The sequence below is a fragment of the Folsomia candida genome, unplaced genomic scaffold (genome assembly GCF_002217175.1).
Source record: "Folsomia candida strain VU population unplaced genomic scaffold, ASM221717v1 Fcan01_Sc004, whole genome shotgun sequence".
Lineage (NCBI taxonomy): Eukaryota > Metazoa > Arthropoda > Collembola > Entomobryomorpha > Isotomidae > Folsomia > Folsomia candida.
This window is the reverse complement of record NW_019091196.1, coordinates 7,639,647-7,663,403: the sequence shown is the minus strand read 5'-3', so window position 1 is coordinate 7,663,403 and position 23,757 is coordinate 7,639,647. Positions and strand designations below refer to the sequence as shown.

General features: G+C 39.0%; 5 protein-coding genes across 9 annotated transcripts; 3 read left to right on the top strand and 2 right to left on the bottom strand.

The window, feature by feature from the left end:
• The first annotated feature begins 64 nt into the window (after positions 1 to 64).
• On the top strand, positions 65 to 1,429 carry LOC118435226. The gene is made up of 3 exons (XM_035850897.1): positions 65 to 453; positions 532 to 949; positions 1,009 to 1,429. The coding sequence occupies exons 1-3, from the start codon at positions 66 to 68 to the stop codon at positions 1,208 to 1,210; spliced, it is 1,008 nt and encodes a 335-aa protein (XP_035706790.1). The 5' UTR covers position 65; the 3' UTR covers positions 1,211 to 1,429.
• Positions 1,208 to 14,741, bottom strand: LOC110849042 (adenomatous polyposis coli protein). Of its 5 annotated transcripts, none has more exons than XM_035850888.1 (10): positions 14,549 to 14,741; positions 13,513 to 14,260; positions 11,176 to 11,355; positions 10,859 to 11,108; positions 10,587 to 10,783; positions 10,308 to 10,513; positions 8,244 to 8,449; positions 7,985 to 8,156; positions 7,794 to 7,911; positions 1,208 to 7,680 (listed from the first exon to the last, which is right to left on the bottom strand). In XM_035850888.1, the coding sequence occupies exons 3-10, from the start codon at positions 11,276 to 11,278 to the stop codon at positions 1,856 to 1,858; spliced, it is 7,077 nt and encodes a 2,358-aa protein (XP_035706781.1). In that variant the 5' UTR covers positions 11,279 to 11,355; positions 13,513 to 14,260; positions 14,549 to 14,741; the 3' UTR covers positions 1,208 to 1,855. The 5 variants fall into 5 exon arrangements, with proteins under 5 accessions (XP_035706781.1, XP_035706782.1, XP_035706784.1 ...); XM_035850889.1 differs by having other exon boundaries at positions 14,573 to 14,741; XM_035850891.1 differs by having other exon boundaries at positions 14,617 to 14,736.
• Positions 11,716 to 13,524, top strand: LOC110848055 (39S ribosomal protein L46, mitochondrial). The gene is made up of 7 exons (XM_022095150.2): positions 11,716 to 11,874; positions 12,010 to 12,077; positions 12,150 to 12,485; positions 12,568 to 12,695; positions 12,773 to 12,915; positions 12,982 to 13,119; positions 13,187 to 13,524. Exons 3-7 carry the CDS (start codon positions 12,160 to 12,162, stop codon positions 13,361 to 13,363), a joined length of 912 nt encoding a protein of 303 aa, XP_021950842.1. The 5' UTR covers positions 11,716 to 11,874; positions 12,010 to 12,077; positions 12,150 to 12,159; the 3' UTR covers positions 13,364 to 13,524.
• A 2,486-nt stretch (positions 14,742 to 17,227) lies between the features above and the next one.
• LOC110849041 (transient receptor potential channel pyrexia) lies at positions 17,228 to 20,340 on the top strand. Its single transcript, XM_022096416.2, has 9 exons — positions 17,228 to 17,780; positions 17,850 to 18,033; positions 18,100 to 18,481; positions 18,541 to 18,924; positions 18,996 to 19,082; positions 19,166 to 19,252; positions 19,335 to 19,553; positions 19,613 to 19,749; positions 19,811 to 20,340. The coding sequence occupies exons 1-9, from the start codon at positions 17,507 to 17,509 to the stop codon at positions 20,181 to 20,183; spliced, it is 2,127 nt and encodes a 708-aa protein (XP_021952108.2). The 5' UTR covers positions 17,228 to 17,506; the 3' UTR covers positions 20,184 to 20,340.
• Positions 20,192 to 22,003, bottom strand: LOC110848926 (replication factor C subunit 3). The gene is made up of 6 exons (XM_022096289.2): positions 21,787 to 22,003; positions 21,653 to 21,698; positions 21,469 to 21,560; positions 21,238 to 21,394; positions 20,964 to 21,163; positions 20,192 to 20,882 (listed from the first exon to the last, which is right to left on the bottom strand). The coding sequence occupies exons 1-6, from the start codon at positions 21,871 to 21,873 to the stop codon at positions 20,397 to 20,399; spliced, it is 1,068 nt and encodes a 355-aa protein (XP_021951981.1). The 5' UTR covers positions 21,874 to 22,003; the 3' UTR covers positions 20,192 to 20,396.
• Between the last annotated feature and the right edge of the window lie 1,754 nt (positions 22,004 to 23,757).

The window sequence follows — 23,757 nt, the reverse complement described above, 5'->3', positions numbered from 1 at the left end:
TGATTAATGAGCCTTTAAGTTCTTCACAATTCATGCTTTTGGTGAAGGTGAAGGGTGTCTCATGTATGCATTTGCAGTCTAACTTGATCATCACAATGTTTCATCAATCAAATAAACTCGGTCTGGTTTTGCCTCTGATATACATTTATCTGACCCTGCTTGACCCTGTCGTCGCCAAAGGTCAGTACGTGGTCCCATTAAACATGGGGATGAAAGTCTCCATCCCGTACGACATTGCCAACTTGTTTGGCCGGTTTCCAATCCAGGGGGCTTTATCCGTAGTGCTCGCCCTTGCCCTCAACGCCATCCTCTTTTTTGGCGTAATCACGGCTCCTTTCGGTTATTTTTTTGGTATCCCTTCAAAAAAGTATGTGCTCGGAGATGTTGAAGTTTCTGAAACATCCTCCGCAGCAGCGTCTAAAAGAATGGACTTCGTCGACGAAGGAGTAGAATGTAAGTAAGTGGTGAGGGAGTTTATTAAATATTTTTATTGATGACGAAGTAATTAATATTAATTTTGATTATTATAAGATTTCGACTACAAGCCAATAAATAATGAGCGAAAAGTATATCTAACTCCATCACCTCGGAGCTCAATAACATTGAATGAAGACAGGACCTTGTTTTATTTTCTCGAGGACGTTGTAAATTTGTTGGGCAAGCAAGATAATTTTTGGACTAATTTTTCAAGTACTTGGCAAGATGTTTCGCCCAGAGAAAACGCCAAGTCTTCTGAATTTTTGGACATAATTTGGAAACTTTATGTCGACTTGGTTAACAAACCTCAATCCCCCAACTTACCAAACACAATTTTGGATGGATGGTTCTCTTTTATGCCTCAATCCGGAAGTGTGAGGTCCAAGAGTTGCGACCTGTTGAGTGTGTGTTATGCTCATGGGGCGTTGAAACGACTGCCAAACTGGCTTATTAAAATCTACCATGTTTTCAGGTATGTCAGTTTACTTGTTAAGCTTACTTATCTACATAATTATTATTTTTTCTATGTAGTGGTAAAATGGCACATATGCCGTCTGAATTTAAAGATGCAATCCTCCAAGGAATGAAAGATGAGGGACAATGTGTCCCTAATTATTCCAACTCTTGTGCAGAATCACCTTTCACCATTGTCCTCAAATCGGTCCTCAACTTTCTCCCGATGGACAATTACTTTAATAATTTGAAAAAGCGGAAACAAGCCATGTACATGTAGACAATATACGCATGAGGAAATTTTATTATTATTTTGCAGACAAAGTATGTACGTCAACACCTTACATTAAATGTAATTATTTAAAATTATAAATTAGTTAAAAAAAATTAAGCACACATTAACTGATTATCCACGAAATATTACAATATTGCAACAAAAACAGAATTACGTTCATAGTTAAAAATATTAGCATTTTATATTGGCACAAAATAATTTCGACATGAATATAATCTCATAAAAGTATTTAGGAATGTTAATAAGGTCAGGATGCATAAATATGTAGGTTAGGCGCAAGACAATAATTGTAGTACGACATAAATAATAAATACATAAAATTTCAAGTATTATAATCTTATATAAAAATTGCCACAAGACACGATACCGACTTTTAGCATAAAATAATAGAATCGAGATCCGTTCATAAAATGTCATCAGTCTAAAACAAATAAAACTTATTGAAGTCAAAATACTATTGCATTATTAGTTAAAACGAATTAAAATATTCTTGCATTATTAATTAACACGAATCAAAATCAGTTCAGGTATATGTATGGAACGTAAAGTAACAAAGCCAATTTAAATTGACTGCAAATAAGTAACTAGTTACTGAAAAACAAATGGTTTAATGTGTAACAAACAATTCGATCACACAGTCGTGATTTTGGAAGTTCGAAGTGGTGCTGTGCTGGATGGCTCATCATTATTATCAGTCCTTTTTTTGACATTATTTGTAGCGGATGTCGTGGATCGATCAGGAGGCGTGTAATTGAAAGGTGGCACGATGACTTTATTAATGTCCCCGTCCCTTCTCACCCGGATGTTGCTCGTTGAAGCAGGTGCAGTATCAGCAGAAACAATATTACAAACAGGATCTGAATGGATGGGAAGGGGCTCACGAAAGGGCTGCTTCTGACATGTACTTTTTGGAATTCCACTGGTTTGGGGTTTTTCTTTTTTCCCTCGACCAAAAAAGTTTTGAAGCTTGGATTTAGCCGGGTTCGATTTTTTGATGTCTTTTTCTGAATTTTGCAAGATCGACTTGTTGTTCGATTTGCCAGTATCAGATGATGAGTTGACATTGCCACTTCCGGTAGTTGTGATTTGTTGTTGTTGCGCATCCTTGTTGTTGGTGTGGCTCCGAAAGTCCATCTTTTTCCACAAATTCGTAATTTTTCCAATTCCACTACTCTTTCCAGACTTTTCACTCCCAGGAATGCTTTCTTTGCTTTCACCTCCGGTAGAGTAGCGATCCATAGAAAAGGGAGTTTCAGAGCGAAATTTGCTCGATTTTGGGAGAGTGCTGTATCCCTTCAAGTTAGAATCGGTCATTTTGACCTGTTGTCCTAGTCCGAATGAGGAATTGCTCGCTTTGATGTGAATCGGCACGTTGGACCCAGAACTGGAAAAGGTGGAGGTTGCAGAAGGGGTGGTCCTCACAGGGGGCTTGGGTGCGACTTTTGGTCTTTCGGAGGCCGACGAGATGATGGATCCTCCACAATCAGACATTCGAGAGGACGTTCCGTGAATAAGGTTGAGACTGGAATTCGAACTGTTGCGACTACTCAGAGTTTCTCCTCCTTTCTTCCTCATAGGAGAAGTATCCCTGGAACCATTGTTTGCCGCAATTCGTAACTCAGTTGTTCTAGTTGGACGGACGTACACCCCAGAAGAAGTACCGGTAATGGAGCTGGTCGTACTCCGGGCAGGTGATGAGCTCGCTTGCCTTGCAGGTTTTGGAGGTACGGGTGGCGGAGCAGTTTTCTGCTTTCGAACAATCGCACTCGGTGGAAGAGAGCTGTATAGTGGTCTCCGCCGTCCTCGAATCCCTTTCGGGGAGTGACCAGGAGTTGATGTCTGCGAATTACTAGAGTCTGAATCAACAAGAGCAACATTATTCATGTTTTGTGGCTTGATAACTTTGGGACCTCCGACTCTGAAAGTGGCGAATTTCAAGTCTGGGTTTCCATTCGCATCTTGTGTAAATGCCTTCCCCATGTTGACCGGATTGATAGTGTGGGTCCTGTATCGGTCGGGATCATCGCGTCGCTTTTGTCGTGGAGAGGCTCTTGGCGACGACATTGGAGACTTTTTCACCACAAATGTATTATACTTGTTTGTTTCGACAAGTGGATGGACCTCCATTAACGGTTTCGTTTGAGCGTTTGAGGGAGAAACTGTACCAATTGGTATTTTATTACTTGTTGTGATTTCTTTCTCATCGTCCGTCTTTTCTGGTTTAACAATTCCATCCTCACTCAAATCCTCCATCGGAGCGGTTTCAAATTCTTCAATGTCTTCTGCATCTGTGAAATCCTCACTTATGACCGTGTTCCGTCCGTCGCTTAAATCTGTAGACTTTACACCGGATAATCGATTAGCATTTTCCGGGGGAAATATTGTGTACGTATTTGCGCCTATGCTGTTATCTCCTCCTCCTCCTCCTCCTCCCCCTTGCCTGGCTTGATCCTCAACTGCTGATTCAAACACATCATTGGAAGAGGATAATTCATAAATCTCTGACTTGATGCTAGCCACTGAGATCATGCTGTTTTCCATGTCGAAATCCGGTGGTGGTTTTTGTCCAGTTAAGTTAGATATTGAACTGGTGTTTCCCCCATCGACTAACGCCTTCCACTTTTTATTCAGCTTGTCCGATAGGTTGGATGAGGTTTGAGATTTCGGATTAATCTGTAGGTTTCCAGCAACACAATCTGTGGAAGACACCAAGTTGGAAAAGATCGAGGGAGGCTCTACATTATCCAAAAGATCATTTTGAACAGAGGAAGCGACAGAGTAGCAGCTCAAGTTCATGCTGTCGTTCATATTCATTTGCTGTTTAATATTCCCAAGGGAGGAACGAGTTTTGGGTGGAAGCGGAGGTTTGCTGTTCTTGTCTATAGGCAAGGACTCGACATTAATGCTCTCCGCAAGTTTGAAGGCGGTAGAAATAGACATTGATGGAATTGGAGAAGAGAATGTTGGCGTCTCGTCATTCCATTCCGATCCAATAGACATTGTCGAAACCTGGTTTGGGTCCAGAGGTGTTTGTACCGCATCAACTTGATGCGATCCTAGGTCAGAGTTAGATGTGACATTCGACCCATTTGATTCTGATTCATTATTGTTGGAATTTGTTAACGGACTTTCCTCCGAAACACTTGAGAAACATTCTTCCGTTGATTTGCGTTCAGTAGAATCCAACTTGTCCAGTTTTGGACGAGTTTCATGATTAGACGTAAGTGATACATCATTTTTATTGTCTTCTGGTGACAGTGCCACTACTGGTGTTAAATTTTCAGTCTGACCAGTGGCATTATTGTGCTGATTCATAACTACTTTCTCCATGGTGGTAGTGACGATTTTACTTTCATTGTCACCTTGAATTGCTGCTGGTTGAGCATGAGGAGGATTAGATTTAGGAAGTGGTGGTGCCATTGAAGAAGAAGAATTATGCATATTTGTTTTCCCATTTGTCTTTTTACTGCTCCCTTTATTTTTGGACGATGTCTTATCCTTGTCTTTGGTTCGATTACGCCCAATCTGAATGAGAGCAGCCAGGTCGGGATCGTCAAATTCAAAGTCTTGCGACTTGCTGGTCAGCTTTTGTTTTCCTCCAACGTTATTACTGCTCGACATCTTGGGTTGTAGTGGGTTTTTGATTCCTGTTTGTCCAGTGGGAAGGTTTTCATTGTCAGATATTCGAAATTCTGATTGACTCTTGGGAATCCCCATTGCTTTTCCGACTCTAATGCATTTTTCCAGTAGTTGAGCATCACTATAAATTGACTCTTCACCTGTAGTTGTAGTAATAGACTCGTCAAGTTTCTTGGAATTTCCTTCAACTACTTTTCCCATCTCTCCATTTACATTGTGCACACTTTTCTTGTGGGGTTGGCTCTCTGCATTTACGACAGCGAGAGCAGCATTTTCTGCATTTTGAACTTCCGTTGATCTGATTTCTCCAGCTGCAACTTGCTGTTGATTCGGTTTTTGTAGCCGATTAGATTTAGTTGGAATATCACCTCCTGTCGGAGTGTCTTCAATATCCGCCATTAAATCACTCAAAGAAGTTGCGGTAGATACTCCGTAAAATGGGGTTCCTTCCATAGCAAAAACTTTGAGCTCATCGTCAGGAAATGCAGCTCTCTTCACCGGTACAGGCTTGTCACCAGTATTGCCCTCTTCTTCTCCTCCTCCCACGGCACCCGTTGGAGTCTCTTCTGATGTAGAGAGTGGGATTTCTCTTCCCTGTCCGACAGCATCAAGTTTATCTTTTCTAATGATTTCCAGCTCTTCTCCATCCACAGTTAGTGGGCTGAGGCTCCGGCAACTATTGAACCCACTCTTTTCAACCATCGAAACAGAGTAAACTTTTACGTCATCCTCGTCGCAATTTTTGTGTTCCGTTTTGCTTCGTTCTTTTGGCTCTGGTCGGACTCCATTGTTCCTTTCCAAAAATCTCACTGGAGGAACTAACGCTCTCGGCGAATCTGGCAACTCTGATGGGCTCACAACTTCACTTTCTCGTCGACTGTAGTCACTAAGATCGTCATCATTCCGATGTCCACCAACTCCACCAGATTCTCCCTGCCCGACATCCAAACTGTCCAAACTGGCGACGGAACTGCATCTCGAGAACATTAGTGGGGTCTCTTCTGCAGAGAATGTTACTCGAGGCGTATGCGGAAGGCTGCTCCTCTTGCGTGGAATTGGTTGTGGAGGAATTTGAATTGTCAAACTTTGCTGAGAATCGACATGTTTTTCAGGTGACTTTAAATTCTGTTGTTTTTGTTGTTGCTGTTCTGAAGATTCTGCAAAGTCTGCGTTTTCCTCGTGCAACGCTTCATCCGAGGAGTGGATCGAACTAAGTGAGCTAGCTCGTGAAAATGCTGCCGGAGTGTTTTCTACATAATAAGGTTTTACTTCATCGATGGGTTGCAACTTGTTGGCTAGCGAACCAGCAGTCTTGCCAAACCCCCCACCATGACAATCATTAGGATTAGATGATGAAGAAGCTTCAGCTCGTTCAAATTCTAATTCTTGGACGAGATCTTGACATGAATTGGATTTTGAAAATGTTTGTGGGGTTCCTTCATAACAGTAGGTTTTCACCGTGTCATCTGATTTATTATTTCCCCCGGTGTGATGATGATCCTCATCACCGTCATCTTCTGCAAATCTGAGTGAGTAATTAAATGTCGTATCGCCACCACCACCATTCGAGTCGTTCAGGCTGTCCGAATTAGCGCCCCCTTCTCCGCCTCCTCCACCACGACATGATGATGATGCAGAACCAGATGCAGAATAATCTACGGGTTTCGGATCGTGGACGCTAATTTGATGGGTGTTTGGAATTTGAAACAAAATTTCGGGACAACTCCGATTGAAATTATTCGGGTTTGAGTAATTATTTTGCCATCTCGATATTGAAGAAGAATCCAACATATCCGTGCTACGGTCGTGATTTTGATGATTATGGTGATGAACAAGGCCACCAGGATTGGTGTTGTACAACCTGTGAAATGGTTGACCTTGTTGAGATTGAGATCGGTTGCTGAGATGGAATTTATTAGTTTGTCCTCCATCAGCGGGATTCCCTCTCCCCAGTTTATGTTGCTGCTGTTGATGATGATGATTCCCCATGTCGGCGAATTCTGCTGCAGATATGATATGGATGGGGGAAGATTTTGCAGAAGTAATGGTCAAGTCGAGCGGTTCAGTGTCATTGTAATTTATAGTCGATGGCCTATTTCTGTATCCTCCTCCGAGTGGCAATGAAAGGGGTGGATGGTTATGGAATTGGACGACAGGATTTTGAATCCGACTACCAGAATTGGCACTAGACGTTCTTGGTTGAAATAGGCTCGCAGCCGATGACGTAGATTGCTGATGGGCTAGGGGAGGTTCTGGCTGTATAATTCTGGTGTGCGGTTGCTGCTGATTATTGAAAACATTATTTTTCCCTGAAGAAGAATTTCCATTTCCGTGATCATTTTCATTTTGGTTAGAATCCGAACTTTGTGATTTGTGAGCTTGCTGTATGTTCATGTAGCTGCCGCTACGGTCTGAACCAGGTGGAGCAGAGTGATGACCACTGGAAGTAGTTGTATTAGTAGTAGTATAGATTTGTGCACTAAGTCTTGAGTCAAGATTTGGAGTATATTCCTTTGCGAATTTGGACGACAAGAGGTTACGCAAAGCGGTGCTGGATCCTTGTGAAATTCTTTGGTCTTTCGAGTATACCAAACTTTTGAGCATTGGAATTGCATTGAGATCCAATAATTTACGCTGATCTTCCTCGCATTCGGGTCCTCCTGAAAGGCTACACAATGTTCCGCACGCATTGCCAACAACAAGCATGCTGCTTGACTTGAGATGATCCAACAGAATTTCATAGCAATGATTTTCTCTCAGGATTTTCTTCAGGCTGGGAGAAGCACGGAGATGTCCGGAAATATTGCGAAGTATACCTTTAAATCACATAATTTATAATTGAAAGTTATTAGTAATTCATTTTATTAATATTTAAAATTTAATTCCACTGGACTACACCATGTACTATTAATCCTAAGTATAGACGTACCAGACGAGTGTTCGATTATTGTCATTGGATTTTTCATCTCTTTCATCATGGGGTTGTTCAGTTTCATGAGAGAAATTAGAAAGGGTAAAGCGTCGTCAGCTGCCATACTAATGTCCGCCTAAGAACATCAAAATAAAGCCACTTATAAAATCCTTAGTGGTTTAATTATATAGAATGTATGACTTGGATACCATATTTTTAGAAGACTGTGCCGAAAGGTTCCAAACTGCGCCCAGGTTTGCTTTGAGTGTTGTTTCCTTTTGACACTTCATTGCAGCGAGCATTAATTTCGAGCAGGGAGAAACCTCGCTCAAAGCCGCCATTGAAGCGCTGTCCACCCGACATGACAAGTTACGTAAGACACTGAAAATAATCAAGATGTGAGAAATAGTGAGAATCTTAAAGAAAAAAATCTTGAGTGCTTAAATGCAAAAAAAACCTCGTCAATACCTGGCACTAATTTTACAAATGTCTTCGTTGTCACACTCCAACTGGTTCACGAGGCACATTAAAAAATCCTTCATTCCGCAGAGAAGAGCTTTATTCGTTTTGTCATAGACGGTAAGGTTGGTTAGTGCCATGCCGGTATGGCGACGTAAATTTATACAGTCTTCTTTCATATTTTGATAATCATTCCCGTGAATGAGATGGTCCGACTAGAGAAAAATATGTTCAAACATCGTTTATTAACCATTTAAAGAGGACAAGTAAAAGTCATGATGTCCATAATTCGTGTCACCAGGCGACAGTAGAGTTACCTTAATTCGTGAGGGAGCTTTATTTCTAAGGGATCATTATTCGTAACCAAAAATGCCAGTCAAATATGTTACTCCGTGACAACATTTTCACAAAAAATTTTAATTTCTAGCCCGACCCAAGGCTTATGTACCCGTGTTGCCCATCTGTACGATGATAATTCTTTTTAAAATTATCCGATCGACTTGATATTTTCCACACATATAGACCATCCAAATACACAACTCGAGTTCGAAGACTGGTTCGATCGGTCAAGTGGTTGGCCGGTAGGGGTCATATGGGTGTTGGGGTCAAGGGTAACGAAAATTCAAAATTTGCGTGAAAGTTTATAATGACTTGCAATGGAAGAATATAACGTGGAATTGAATAGATTTTTATCTTGAGGTACCCTATAGGGTAAATGTTAATCCTAAGTTATTTCTCGACTCCATACTTCAGCTGATTATATCAATTTTAAGAAATCGGTGTGGACCATCCCCTTAGGGTGACCATATTTTTCCCGACTAAAACCGGGACATATTTTGGCAAACAAATTTTCAATAATATCTAGTGCTTGGCGAAAAAATTTTCAATAATATCTAGTGCTTGGCGAAAAAATTTTCAATAATAACTAGTGCTTGGCGAAAAAATTTTCAATAATATCTAGTGCTTGGCGAAAAAATTTTCAATAATATCTAGTGCTTGGCGATTCGAGTATAACCGAATTTTGAGAAAGAGCTAGGGTAGGAGATTAAGTGAATATTACATGCACGTTACTGGTATTTATGTGCTAAAATCTACTTTTTCATCAATATTTTTTTGCAAAAAGCGGGATAATTTAATTTTTTCCTGAGATTTTGATAAACCGGGACACTTTATCAAAACCGGGACATTTTTGGGACGCCGGGACAGGTTTTGAAAAGCGGGACATGTCCCGGCTAAATCGGGACGGATGGTCACCCTACATCCCCTAGTGTCCCTCTGCAAATTTTTGTTCATATTTAACTTCCTATTATTTCATGAGAAAGCAGTAAAGATCTCTGGTCCTAATTTCAGCTTTCCATGTTAATCCCTGAAAATTGGTGGGGGTCACCCCATAGGGTCCTTCCAGATTCCAATGTATATTCTTCCATGAAGAGCCATAAGAAAACCAAATGCCAAATTTCAGAACGATATGACGATTTTGAAAAATCAGTATGGGTCACCCAATAAGACCCCTCCAGATGAAAATTTTACCAATTTGAGAAAATATTTTTCTTTTAGGACCATAAGCAATCTTTCTACCAAATTTCAGTTCTATATTACGACTTGCAAAATCAGTTGGGGTCCCTCACCATAGGGTTCCTCAAGATGAAAATTTTTCCAACTTGAACTCATTTTTATCTATTAGGAGCCATTAGCAACCTCTGTGCCAAATTTCAGCTTTCTATGACAATTTCGAAATTTTGGTGCATAATACCCACCCACCCAGATGACCCATACGGGTCAACCAGGGGACCGCTTTTGCCTATCTTCGAACTCGGCTCCTAACTTTGTCCAATATGCATCTGGTAAAAATTTCAAGTCAATCGGCCAACTCGTTCCAGAGTTATCTATAAACAGACGGACAGACGGACGGACGAACGGACATGACAATTACAGAAGCCCTGGTTCGGGCTAAATAACAAATGTCGACGTCACGAATTATGGCGAATTTGCCTGAGAACGACAAACGTCTACGTCACGAATTACATTTACATTTACAATATAGTTTTTCGAATTTTGTCAGCAACTTCTTACCACTGTAAGATCAGCCAGAGCATGAATCGCTCCTAGAAGACACATTGTGAAACGATGCTGTTCGTCATAGGACGACCTCATTATTGCTGCTAGACTGGTCGTTGGATGCTGAATATTTTCCGAGGACGCAGTCGTAGCTCGCTTTTCTTCAGAATCCTGTTCTTGCTCCGCATCACTCTTCTGCTTCTTCAGCAGCCCTTTCACAGCTGGAATAACAAAACCCAAGTTAATTTCACTCGTCGCCAAATATATCACACAATCATCTCTGCTTTCCTCTACCTTCCGTGAAGAGGCGAATCCCCTCCAAATGTCTCAAAACTCGAAGCTCTTTCTTTTTCTCTTTCTCGTCCGGATTGAATTGTACAATGTTTTTGAGCGCTCGTGCAGCTCTGACTTGAATAATTTCTGGAGGATGCATCCCCTCCGTCTCTCTCGGGGGATGAATCAACTCCACGAGCAAAGGAATGCATCCAGCTCTACGAATGTATTAAATTTTATATTCACAATCTCTTTTGTAGATACATGCCAAAGGAGAGCTCTAAGAATCTCACCTGCGAAGGGTTAAACAGCTCTCCGGAGTATTGGCCATGCTTAACAAGAGCATCCTCTGGTTGTCTGCGGCTCCATAGTCATTTCTGGAAGAGGATGTTGAAGGGCTAGTATCCCCCGGGTCATATGAAGTGTCCTCCACACCTAAAGTCAACATTGATAACATGTTCACCACTGTTTCATGAGTCTTGTTCTTTTGATGGTCGGTCTTCTTATGCTGTGAAGAGACTTGATGATGTACTTGCCCGTCCCCTAGATAAATATAATTAATTATCAATATATTTTAGCACTTAACCCACATAATAATTGCACTACGTACCAGCCCCGCCACCGCTGTTTGAAGGACTGTACTGTCCACTTTGCCAAGAATGAGCTGGCACTGGTGGTGGGTGACCTCCACCCCCTCCACTGAAAGAAGCCATGAGATAATCAGTCGCCAATTGGTCTCCCCATCAAACTCTAGGAGTTTATACTCATGATCTCCATGATATCCAGTAAACTGCAAATAATGGAGCGATTGTATTTAGAATTAGTCAAAAATCTAACTTATTAAAATTCATTAAATAAAGAACAAATATAATTATATGAATTATAGTGTGTTTTTGATGCTAAATGTAAACAAACCCACCTTTTTGTTTGTTTACTTGTCTTTTACTCTCTTTTAACTAACAAATCGCTACTAAATTATAATTTTCTGTTGAAAATATACTTTATCGATTGACTAGTCCTCTTCCAGCTCGTTTGTGTACAATAAATCTGAGCTAAACTCACATCAACACTTCACCAAAACATCGGATCGGGGAAAAGGATTCGGAAATGATGGCGAGTGGCGACTCTGATGGAAAATCTGCTGATGCGGCTATTTAATACTCGTCTCATTCTCATGCAGTCCGCGAACCTGCTGCGGTGGAATTCTGCTGCTGGGTTTTTTTTTACAGGGCACTTTATGAAAATCGGTTAAATATAGTTTAATTTTCATTAATTAAGAGTTAAAATTTCGGAGATAAGAGGATAACTGGTAAGTAATTCATTGAGTCTCTACTCTCTAACCAACTTCTGTTGTAATTAGTTTGAATGGGACATTTCCGTATTTATGAAACCTCATTTTGGTCATAGTCATATTTACAAAATTACTGCATTTCTTCAAATTCAGATAATTTGTGGAACTTCGTGGACAGCGGAAATTGAAAATCTACACGAAAGTGGAAACCTTGTTATTGCGTACGTTAAAGTCAAGCTAATTATTAGAAACTTATCAATTAATCTGTTAGTGATGACATTTTATATTTACAGGATTTTAAAAATGAGTCTGACGGTGCGAACATTTAGCTGTTACTTGTTACGGAAGAGTTCAAGACAATTATCAAGCCGGTTTCTATCTACGTCGTCTATATCATCTCAATCACAGTTTTCTTCTCCGTCCAAGTCGCAACTTTCTAATCAACAAAGCAGTCTACCCCCACTGGCCCCAGAAAAATGGGATTTATATGCTGGAGTCGTTCTAGAAAGAAAGCCTGTCCTCACACCGGAAATGACACCCCTAGAGAAAGAATATTCCACCCTTTTGTCGAAATACGAGTTTGAGCTGAGCAAAAAAAGTAGTCACGAAGTTAGGAAGGAGAAAGACTCGTACGTAACTAAATATATTTGATAATTAATTGGACTGATGGTTGTGAATTGATTTCTGATATTAATTTGTAATGATGTACAGGAAAACTATTGAGAAAATCAAATCCGGTGAAATTGACGTTGATCAAGCTGCCTCAATCACTGCACAAGATGAGGAAGACTTATGGCTGGCTGAACTCAACCAATTTAAGTTTTCTAGCCGAAAAACTGGTTAGAAATTTAATATTTATTTTCCTCAATATCATGAGTCCAAGTTTGTGTTGATGTTTGATTTCCAAACGTCCCAGACGCGGATAAGAACAATGACCAAAAATCTTTACAACGAGCTTTGGATTCTCACCTGCTTTTGCTGATTGAGCAGAAATTAGGCAACGACTATAAGTGGATTTGTCCTCAAGGAATATGGCGAGATGGAGAAACAATGCGACAAGTAATACCACTAGATATTTATTTCTTTATTACCATTAGCTAACATATCTTTGTGATTATTTTATAGACCGCTGATCGAGTACTGAAAGAAGTTTGTCCTGAAATCAAGGCCAAAGTGTTAGGAAATGCACCGTGGGGATTTTACAAATATAAGTACCCTAAACGCTCTGTAACATCTCAACATCTTTCATCAGTTGGAGCTAAAGTGAGTGCCATCATATTTACTAAAAAAATGTCCTTATTATTTAGTCATTGCATATATATTTTTGCAGATCTTCTTTTTCAAAGCTCAAGTCATCTCGGGAGAAATCCAAAATAAAACGAAATCAAAGGATAAGACGACCGAATACAAAGACCTAGCCTGGCTTACTAGGGAGGAATTGATATCAAAATTACAGCCAGAGTATCACAAACAGATTAGCGAGTTCTTAATTGACGAAGAAAATTAGACTCGATTCGTCGTTATCATACAAAGTTTGCGTTGGATAGGCATTTGTTTATATTTAACGATAATAATAGAAGTTTATTAAGATATTACGTGATTTGTATTTTCCTGAGACATGAAAATAGTAATAATACGAAGTTTGAATAAACGTACCTTTCCAATTAACTCACAAATGTTCCTGTACGTTCTCACATGATATTACTCCCAACTTTATATGTACCGATTGTGCAGATGCACCGGCTCGGAAATCATCAAATAACCTTCCCGGTTTCAAAAATTGTTACCGTGTCCTTCGAATAATTTATGACCGTCTTAAGTCGCAATTTTTTAAAGAAATCAGTGCCAAGTATATTGATTTCCTCAAAGTGGCCGCGGGAGAGATTACATATTGTTACCGCTGATGGCGTGTGAATGTAAATATGCATCGCTTGCAGGACTTCACATTCGGGCGCGATGGCTTTCATGGCCTTGTAAGATAAAAATGTGTTTGGCGATCCACCGTCGATTAAAAAGATAACATTGACAAACCGTGTTAAATTTCTACTACAGATCAAATTTATCATCTGCCTGCTATTTCGACCATACACTATTCCTTTGACAGGGTAGGAGGTGGAAAAGCCGTTTGCATGACTCAGGTACTCGGGTTTAAGAGTTGACAATATTTTATGTTATTCTAATCCTCATAAATCACATAGTGGCGAAACTGATGAACTCGGTGGGGTAAAAAGTTCACGAGCTTTGGTGGGAATTTTGAATTTTTTGCAAAAAACTGCAAAATTCATCTGGAGTTGTTTATGTTTTTAGTGGTTTCCAATGGGAAAAGTATGTGTGGTGGTGGCTTCCCGGCACACATACTCTATGACGAGATGAGACGAATCAGGAAAAATTGCAAAATGTTTTTCTTGTAATTCCAAAACCGAGATTAAATGTACACTAAAAAATGTGAGATTTGTTGGATTAAAACTAGTGATAGTTGCGCAACAAGAAAATAAGGCCCTTGAAGGAATTGATATGCTACTTTTATTTATATTAATCGACGAATGTCAAGTTTCGTCTAAATTTTGCTTTCCTCGAGATTCGATGATTAATATAAATACAAGTAGCTTATCAATTCCTTCAAGGGCCGTATCTTATTGTTGTGCAACAACTACTAGTTATAATCCAACATACTTCACATTTTTGAGTGTACATTTAATCTCGGTTTTCGAATTACAAGATCAAAAACCTGTGCAAAAAATAATGCATGGGGTAACATACGGGAGAAATATTGAGCGAGGGACTGTATTGGCTGATAGAGCGGCCAGAGCAAACTATAATGCCCCGTTAAGCACGATGCGTCCTATGTCTATTAAGAATGCATATACGTTGAAAAAATCTCATAACTAAAAGACAGAGACGACGGTTGCGTCTCCTTGTGTGCCGAGAGATTTTTTGCTAATGAGGGGGGGGGGCGGGGCGAAGAGAGCAGCTGATTTTCATGTAAACAATGCAGGCAGTTGCATATAAAAAGTTGCTTTGGGTTTTGGGAGTGACCGTTCCCACTCTCCAAACGGGGCATCGCGAACCAGAAAAGGAGAAAAATTTCGACTAAAACTTCTAATTTGCAGCTAATACAAAATGGATTGATTTCGTTTTGGTGGCAATAAATTCCCAAGTTTGTGCTTTACAATTGCCATGTTGCATAAATTCCATAATAAATCTCAGAAAAGTATTGAACTGAAACATGGACTCATATCATGTTTCAGTCCAATACTTTTCACCGAGATTTATTATGGAATTTATGCAACATGGCAATTGTAAAGCACAAACTTGGGAATTTATTGCCACCAAAACGAAATCAATCCATTTTGTATTAGCTGCAAATTAGAAGTCTTAGTGACAAAAATCATTTACATTACTGGTAAGTGGCGAGGAGAAAAAGTCAACTCGCTCACTAGGATGCCCAGACTGTTCCCTAACTCAAACTTTAAATTGTCTTCTTTGAGATCTGAAATCCAAATGTCTTGAATCCGGGGGTCTATATCGTCCGGGGAATCCAAGAGCAAATTTTCAGCCATTGTCATAGGTTTGTGGAGTCGCTTCTCAACACTGCCGAAATTCTTTCTCGGCTTGTTGTATGGCAGGGAGGCGTCAGGGTCGAATTTCGACATGGTCTGGCTCGCGTGTAAACACCGGAACAAACATTTTGCCACCTAGGCAGGATTGCAGGAACATTTTATATATTGATTACGCAAAAAGGCTAATAGATAATTACAATACTAATCCAAAGACTTACATCGGCACTCACACGAGCGAAGATAGTCATAATTGCAATTCAACTTGTTACATACTTTGAATTGCAAACGGCGACAGCCAAGAACAAGACAATTTTTTTGGAGTGGTCTAATTCTGGATTGACTCAAAATATTATAGGGGCAAGGCATGGGCAAGGCTGAAGGATTGGATCGAAATTTTCCATTCGAAAATGAAACTGATGGAAGTTTTACGAGATTCCAATTTTATTTATATTTTGAATTGAAAGTCTGAAGAACTTATTCTTAAAATTCTTAAAATATAAACCGTACATACATTTGGTACAACTTTAGAGGAGACTCTCTTCTAAAGTTTTCTCCTCAGGAGAGAAATGAGAAAATTTCATTGTCTCTCATTTCATTTTCATGAAATGAAATGGAAAACATAAATAATTTCTCACGTGTTGATCTCCAAACGCCCAAGATTTTTAATGCCAAACGGTCTCAGCGCTCAGGAAGGGAATATATTAATTTTATCAGTGTCAAATTGCATCCCGGAGGATTACGCTGTCTATCTTAATGTTACGAATTCGTAATATTACGAATTAGGTTCTTGCCGAAAAGCTAACAAAGATTTATGAGAATTTTATGCGAACCCTATAAACTCCGTTTCACAATGTGAAATTCACATTACATGAGATCACAACATGGAGTACATTAGTCGAATGAGCCGAATTATTTTATTATTTTACACCATTTATTTTTATTTTGGCGTAAAAATCATACGAAATTGAGTAATTTAAACGCCAAAATAAAATAAACTGGTGTCAAAATCAATTGAATGCAAAATATTAACCACTATTTTAATTGTCCATTGTATATTACATTTTTAAACACATAGGAAAATTATTCCCTAGCCTCAAATTTGTCGATATCTTATTATCTTCACTTTACCCTCAGAATTTTACAATTGTGTTAACTTGCACTAAATACATAAGCACGGTTCGCTAAATGCATACACATTTTTTAGTAGTTCTCACGAGCCAAATTCATACCGACATGCAATATGCATTTTCTTATGCAATCTATATACAAAACGAACAAAGTGCTTGTACTTTTATAAGTATGGATTTATGGCTTATTGCAAATTCACATATTCACACAACGCTTATACACAAATAAAACAACTATTGGGTGAAAAATTGTTAATTCTTCAAAGGAAATGACTCTTAAACATATATCATGAACATGTGAATATTGGGTCTTGAGTCAGTCATCATCAGTAGTAATAACTGAATTACAATTACAAACTTCACACAACTTGCAATTGTTCATCCATACGTTGTACCAAGAAGATTGCAAATATCGCAATTCCATGTAATATTCATGACTCAAGCAACAAACTGCACCTCTATTCATCCCAATCCTACTTCTATTACTGCATGATGACGGCGAGGAATATCTTTCTTTTACATGATGGTGAGAAACTGTAGCAATCTCAGTTGGCGTTTTTGCTCTGCTTTGACAAGGTGATGGTTATAAGAGAGAGAAACGTAACGCATATATTTTGCTGGTGCTAAAGAAAGGTCACGGTTCACAAAGTTTCCCCTGGGGCAGGTATCTAGTTACATGTTGGCAGTGTGTGTGTGCAGTAGCGTGTACTACCTGTCGGTCTCTCTGCCTATGAATATTCCTTCGTAGCATACCTTCACTTACCGGAGAGCAATAAGCTTATTTATAAACGTAGCCAATTGACTACTCCACTTTTTGCACCGTTTCATATTACAGCATCAGGTAGTCAGATTATGCAGTAGTTGTGTGCTGTCGAGTAACTCCGAGTGGTTCACCTGTTTGTTTTGCGAAAAATTTAGTGCGAATTTTCTTTAATATTATGGTATTGTGATTGTGATATCGTAATGTCGCAAGAAATGAGTCTCATGGAACTTACGCCACGAGGCAGTAGAGATTTGGGCAACAACCACCAATATCGGAAAAAGAACCATGTAGCTCCAATAATGGGGGGATCTCATGATAAGTCTCGAGATCATCACCATGCTACGAGTCACTTGTTGCTGGAGGCTGCACGAAACGGAAGTCCGCACGAGTTGGAAGCTCTTTTAAGGGATGGGGTCAACCCAAACGTGGTTGATGGGGAGGGGAGGAGTCCTTTGCATCTGGTTTTGGCGACAGGTTAGCTCAAATAAATAATATTTGTGACGCATACTTTAAATTCGTAATTATGTATTATGTACTGAACAGGATGCACTTGTGACGTTTGCGTCAGAGATGCCGAAGCGTGCCTTGTACTCCTTCTCAGTTCTAATGGAGTAGATGTCAATCTTCAAGACGAAGTTGGAAATACAGGTCTGCATATTGCGATAGATAACCAATTATCAAAATGTGCACAGATGTTGATCTCATACGGGGCGGATGTCAGTCTCAGGTTAGATTTAAACAATTTAGTAAATAAATTCGCAAATTATTAAACCAAAAATACTATTTTGATTAGGAATGACCAGGGTGAAAACGTAGTACAACTCATGGCCAAGAAAATGCCTCAATGTCTCCTACATTTGCTCAACGAGTCCATTTACATTGATCAATATGATCCCCACCATGAGAAATGCGTGGTCAAGATGGATCTCGGGCCTTTACTTGGTCACTCTTCTTTTTCACGGTCACCAAAACTTTCCTCAACGACAGTAGACAAGGATCGTCCCAAGAAAAAATCGACCAAAAACGAAGATGGCGAAATGACGCTTCTCGTAGGACTTCTTGAAAGTCAGCGAGTTTCTCGTGAACCAATTTTTACCCATCCACTCGTTCAAGTCCTTCTGCACTTTAAGTGGAAACGAGTGCGGAGCGTCTTTTGGACATCGTTTATCGTTTATGTGAGTCAATTTTTCGCATTAATTTCTGAAAAGTTTTCATGATATTTTTTTGATTTTAGATGTTGTGGGTGATCTTGTACACAAGTTATGTTCTGCAAGTTTATGTGTTTTCCTGTCCCTGTCAAATGTTCAAACGACCTTCGACCCTCAGAACGAATAAGGGGCCTACTCAAGATGGGCACGAATTTGGCAACGACACGCCGGACAACCTGACCAGATGTGAAATTGAGACTGGGCTAAGTCTCAAAGTGATTCTTATCATCGTGTCTACTTTCCTCCTTCTACTCACTGAATTGGGACGCTTAATAATAACGCCACGGGTTTACGTCAGTTCTTGGCTCAATCTCGGACACTGGACACTCATCGGGTGCGTGTTTGCTACGACAATACCCAACTTGCAGGCACAGACGTCGATAAGTAATTTGCAGTATCAAGTTGCAGCTGTGAGTGTCACAATATACATAAATTTTATAATATGCAAAATGTAAATGAAAATTGTACAATTTTTTTCCAGTTCACCGTGTTTTTCGCTTGGGTGTTGGTCCTCCCACAAATTGGACGATTGCCTTCTTTGGCGAAATATGTTGAAATATTTGGACATGTCAGTCATAAAATTATTAGTAATTAGTCAAATGCTACTGGGTATTTCTAATTACTTTTAAACATGCATACATTTACATATAGGTCGTAAAATGCTTCGGATCCTTCATTCTTACGTTTGCCTCACTTTTCATGGGATTCGCTCTAGGTTTCTCCATCCTCTTTTTTGGAGTGAGCAATTACATATTTAAAACTATTCAATAGTTCTGAATTTACTGTGTACGTATAACTAACACTTATCTTATATTTTAAGGATGACATGTCCCCATTTGCCAACTTTTTCCACTCTACCGTGAAGGTGCTGGTAATGATGGTTGGCGAAGTGGACTATATGACCACATTTTATGATGATAATAATAATGCCCAGTACCAACAGCCTGTCATGGGTCACTTACTTTACGCAACGTTCGTCATCCTCGTTTGCATAATTCTCATGAATTTGTTTGTGGGGTTGACTGTGAGCGATATTCAGGTAACAAATTTACTATCATACCAAAATTGTGGACGGTACTAATGTACAGTTTTTCTTAGATGCTCGAACGTAAGGCCGAATTTTCTCGAACGTGTCGCCTTATCGCAGAAATCTTTCAATTTGAGTCCGTCATCTTGTCGAAACGGATGCCCAAAATCATTCGAAAATTTTTGAAGCGACTATTCCTACTTAATGAGTAAGACACAATGAATTAATTATTAATTGTTCCTAATTACACCCTCTATTTATATATGTAGGTCGACCCACTCGTTCAGACCAAACGACCCCAAAGACTCTACTCTACCAGGCCCCCTGTCCCACGACGTTCTGGTCCTGGCAGAAAACTCTTTTCGGAAGGCGAGGTCTCAACGATGTTTCCGAGGAACTAATAATCACCACCACCACATGGAACCAGAGTTGGTTGAAATTCAAACATATTTCCCTAGCATGGATAAGCAGCCCCAGCATGGTAGCCCCCCACACAGCACGACCTCCTCCTCCTCACCCTCTTCCCAATCCTCCTCCCCTTTGGAGACCAATAGTCTTGACCTGGACGTGAACCAGGCACACTCACGTGGCCCGTTCCGACCCTGGGCATCTTGCATGGATCACACAAATTATCATGCCTGACACCACCGTTTATCATTTATAGATATTTTATTTAGATAGATGCGTGTTCATTAATTACACTTTAAGTTTGGTATGTGCACACCAGCAGAAGCAGATAATAAATTATATACAAATTAACATAATGCCTTAATTACAGGAAGAAACTTGGAACAAACAACCACAAAAGTTCTTGAATAGCAGAAATCGTCAATTAACATCACTTCATCTGAGTAATTACTCCATGTCATCATCAATCATAGCTGCTTGTTCAATGAACCGCTTATAAATGGCCATAAACTTTGCGATAAACTCTTCAATATGAAATATTGGTTTGTTCCCACGCGTCGCTCTCCATTGACATGTCGCTGCTTCTGAACATATCTCTGCTTTCAACTGGTTATCACAGTTGCGAACAAGTTCCTTCAACAAGCCTTTAAAAATAAGGTCGGTAGGGATGCAGTGACAGAGCAGTTCGTAAATGTTCTCTCGGACTTGGAGTAATCGTTCGGGAGTTTGTTCATGGACAATGAGCAGAGCAGTTTCTTTCAAATACTTTTCCCAGTCTGGCTGCACGAGGTTTTGATCTTCAGCGAAGGGGTATCGTTCTGCACGGCAGGCTTCCAACATTAAAATTGCACGGCGCAAATTTCCTTGAGATGCTTCAGCAATTCGATCAGCAAGTTTAAGCGGAAGAGTGATTCCTTCCTTCTTTGAAACGTTCTATGAGAAAGTAAAAAGTGCAGAATGATAACTAGATAAATTAAAATGTCAATTCACTTAGCAGATCGAATTTAAGGTTACCTGCAGTCCTCTGACAATCTGAGTATCGGACGGAGCAGCGACACGAATGGGCAAACATCGACTTTGAATGGCAGGCGTGACTCGGGATGTCGACAGGGCACAAAGAATCAGACGACAAGAAGAAATATATTTTTCCATAGTTCTTCGTAACGCGTCTTGTGCATCTTTTGAGAGACGGTCGACTTCTTGTAGTACAATTACTGCAATATTTATTAATAATTAATTTTCTGGATTTATAATAAAATATAATTCAATATTTGATTCAATTTATCACCTTTAAATGGATGTTGGTCTAAAGGGTGCGTTTCTGCAACGGTCTTAATTAATTCTTGAATCACGACTCGGTCCTGAATTCCGACGTCGCTGGGATTTACTTCGATATGATAGTTACTGGAGTATGTTGAGATTTCAATTTTCTTTTTTGATGGGGTCTGGAAAATCATTTACTCCAATTCAATCATTCAATGTCCAACTTATTTAATGTCTTTCATGGTTTTTGTAATACCTCAAAAACTTGCTTCTGAATTCTGACCCGATCAACTCCAGAACCATACAATTCCCTCAATATGCAAGATATCCTCGTCCTTTTGCCAGCACCTGAAATTATCCAAATCAGATAATTAGTTACAAATTTAACCAACTGTGAACTGCTTTTGTCTAAATCTCTAAAAAATAATTCCACTACAAACCTGATGGACCGTACACCAACAAATGCGGAAAGTCCTCCGATTTCACCTGCATCACAAAATATACACGAAAAATGAGCAAACAGTCATTACAATTCATTCTAAATTGTTAATTACAAATTAATCTTGATACTTACCAAATTTTTTAAACTTTGTGCCATTTCGAGATGATAATCCAACTCTTCCAGCGCCTTTGGCCTGTACTTATCCACCCAAAGAGCCATTTTCACTTATCTTCAGAGTTAATAATAGATACGCAAAATACAAATCAAGTAATTTTAAAATTACAACGAAAACGTGTTGTTAGACCGGTGTGTGAGTGAAAGAAAGAAGACAGAATACGTATGTGCTTTAGCTGGAGGGAACTGGCTTGCATCCCGCTCGTAAAAGTCTCACACTTTTGAGACGACTTTCACTTTGCAATTTGGAGCAAATGATGATTAGCAAATTTAAAAAAATACGGTAAAATTTAGGTTTAAGTATCGAATTTTCCAACTATAAATGTCCTTCAAAAGAACTTAACAAAATAGTCCTAAAATATATTTAGTCTGGTAAATCTCGTATTTATTACTTCTCAGTAAGTATGTTCATGTAAGTACATAGCTGCATTAGTTGCCAACTTATGTTTAAGAGCAATCTTATTCGAGAAATGATTATTTTCGAATTTTGTTCATGATAGGAATATTTTCATAATACTTTCTCCAACTTATACAACGAATTTTTCCAATCTTTAAACTTATGATATAATATTATACATCATTTTATGTCAACTTACGGCGTACAAATTTATCAATGCATGGCAAACCATTTATATATTAAACATCTCCGCAAATGAGATTTATGTTGTAACGGAAATGCTTTAGAAGATATTTAGAGCATCGCCACCACCACAATTATAATTTTCAAATTAGTCTCGTGAGACAATCGTTATTGGATCTCATCGTCGGAACAGTCTCAATTTAGTTAGATCGTGCCGTGACATAGGAATGTGCATAATTTTAATACGTAAAGTTTTATCAGGTTGATTTTACGTGTCCCTGAATTAAGTAGTTTTTTGACATGAGAAGTTGCCTACTACATACATCTTTTACAATCTAAACAAATAACAAAGCAGCTAAATATATACGAGGTAATTGTCTGCGTATTACGTTTAAATTTTTAATTCCGCATTTTAAAAGTGTCTATAATTCAATTCTACATAAAAGTCCTGGAAATTTTCTCCCCGGAAATGTAATTAGTTCCAACCTACTACTAATAATGTAGTAGTAATGCATAATCGAAGGATTTAATTTTCAACTTTTATTTAATAAAAGCTCCTACCACGCAGTTTCCAGACCTTGGCCATGTAAATAAATACGAGGAATAATAAAAATAATAATAACCGCATGAAATAAAAATGTGACACGTAATTCTTCTTTTGGAACGACGGGATACAATGAACTGTTGAAGGATTCAAATTTGACGTTTAACTAATTTTAAAAGAACTTGATTTTCAGACAATAGAAATCGTGAAGACATTGCAGAAAAGACGCGGTTACAGTTAAGGACGAACCCCAATGGCAATTTTAACAAATTTGCCAAAAATACATACAAACTAATAAATGTTTTCACACTCCATGCGATTCAGATTCAATACTCTCGGCGGAAACGGTTTGCCAAGCAATAACAAGTCGTGACTTATCTCGTCCCTTTGGCAAGTGTTATCCGATCGATAACAAATATTTATGTATAACCTTTCTCTCACTCATTTAACTAGATACTCAATAATTACAGTGTCCCCTTGAATGTCTCAATCATATCGATCCTACCATAATTAATGACCTCAATGTTTCATTCAATCTTGCCAGAAATCAATTATCAGTTATCAAATCTATCATATACACACATGTAATACGTGCATTTTTTTTACACCATTCACAAATAATCCCATGTTTCCTACCACTTCGTTTTTTTTGGTACAACGAATTAAGACAGGTTTAGATACTCCTTGCTCTTCCTTTTATCGGGATGTTTAAAAAATCCTGTTATTTCATTATCCATCACTCACTCACTACACCACAAAACATGGCGATTCAACTCCCATAAAGTCTTCTTGATTGTATTTCCCG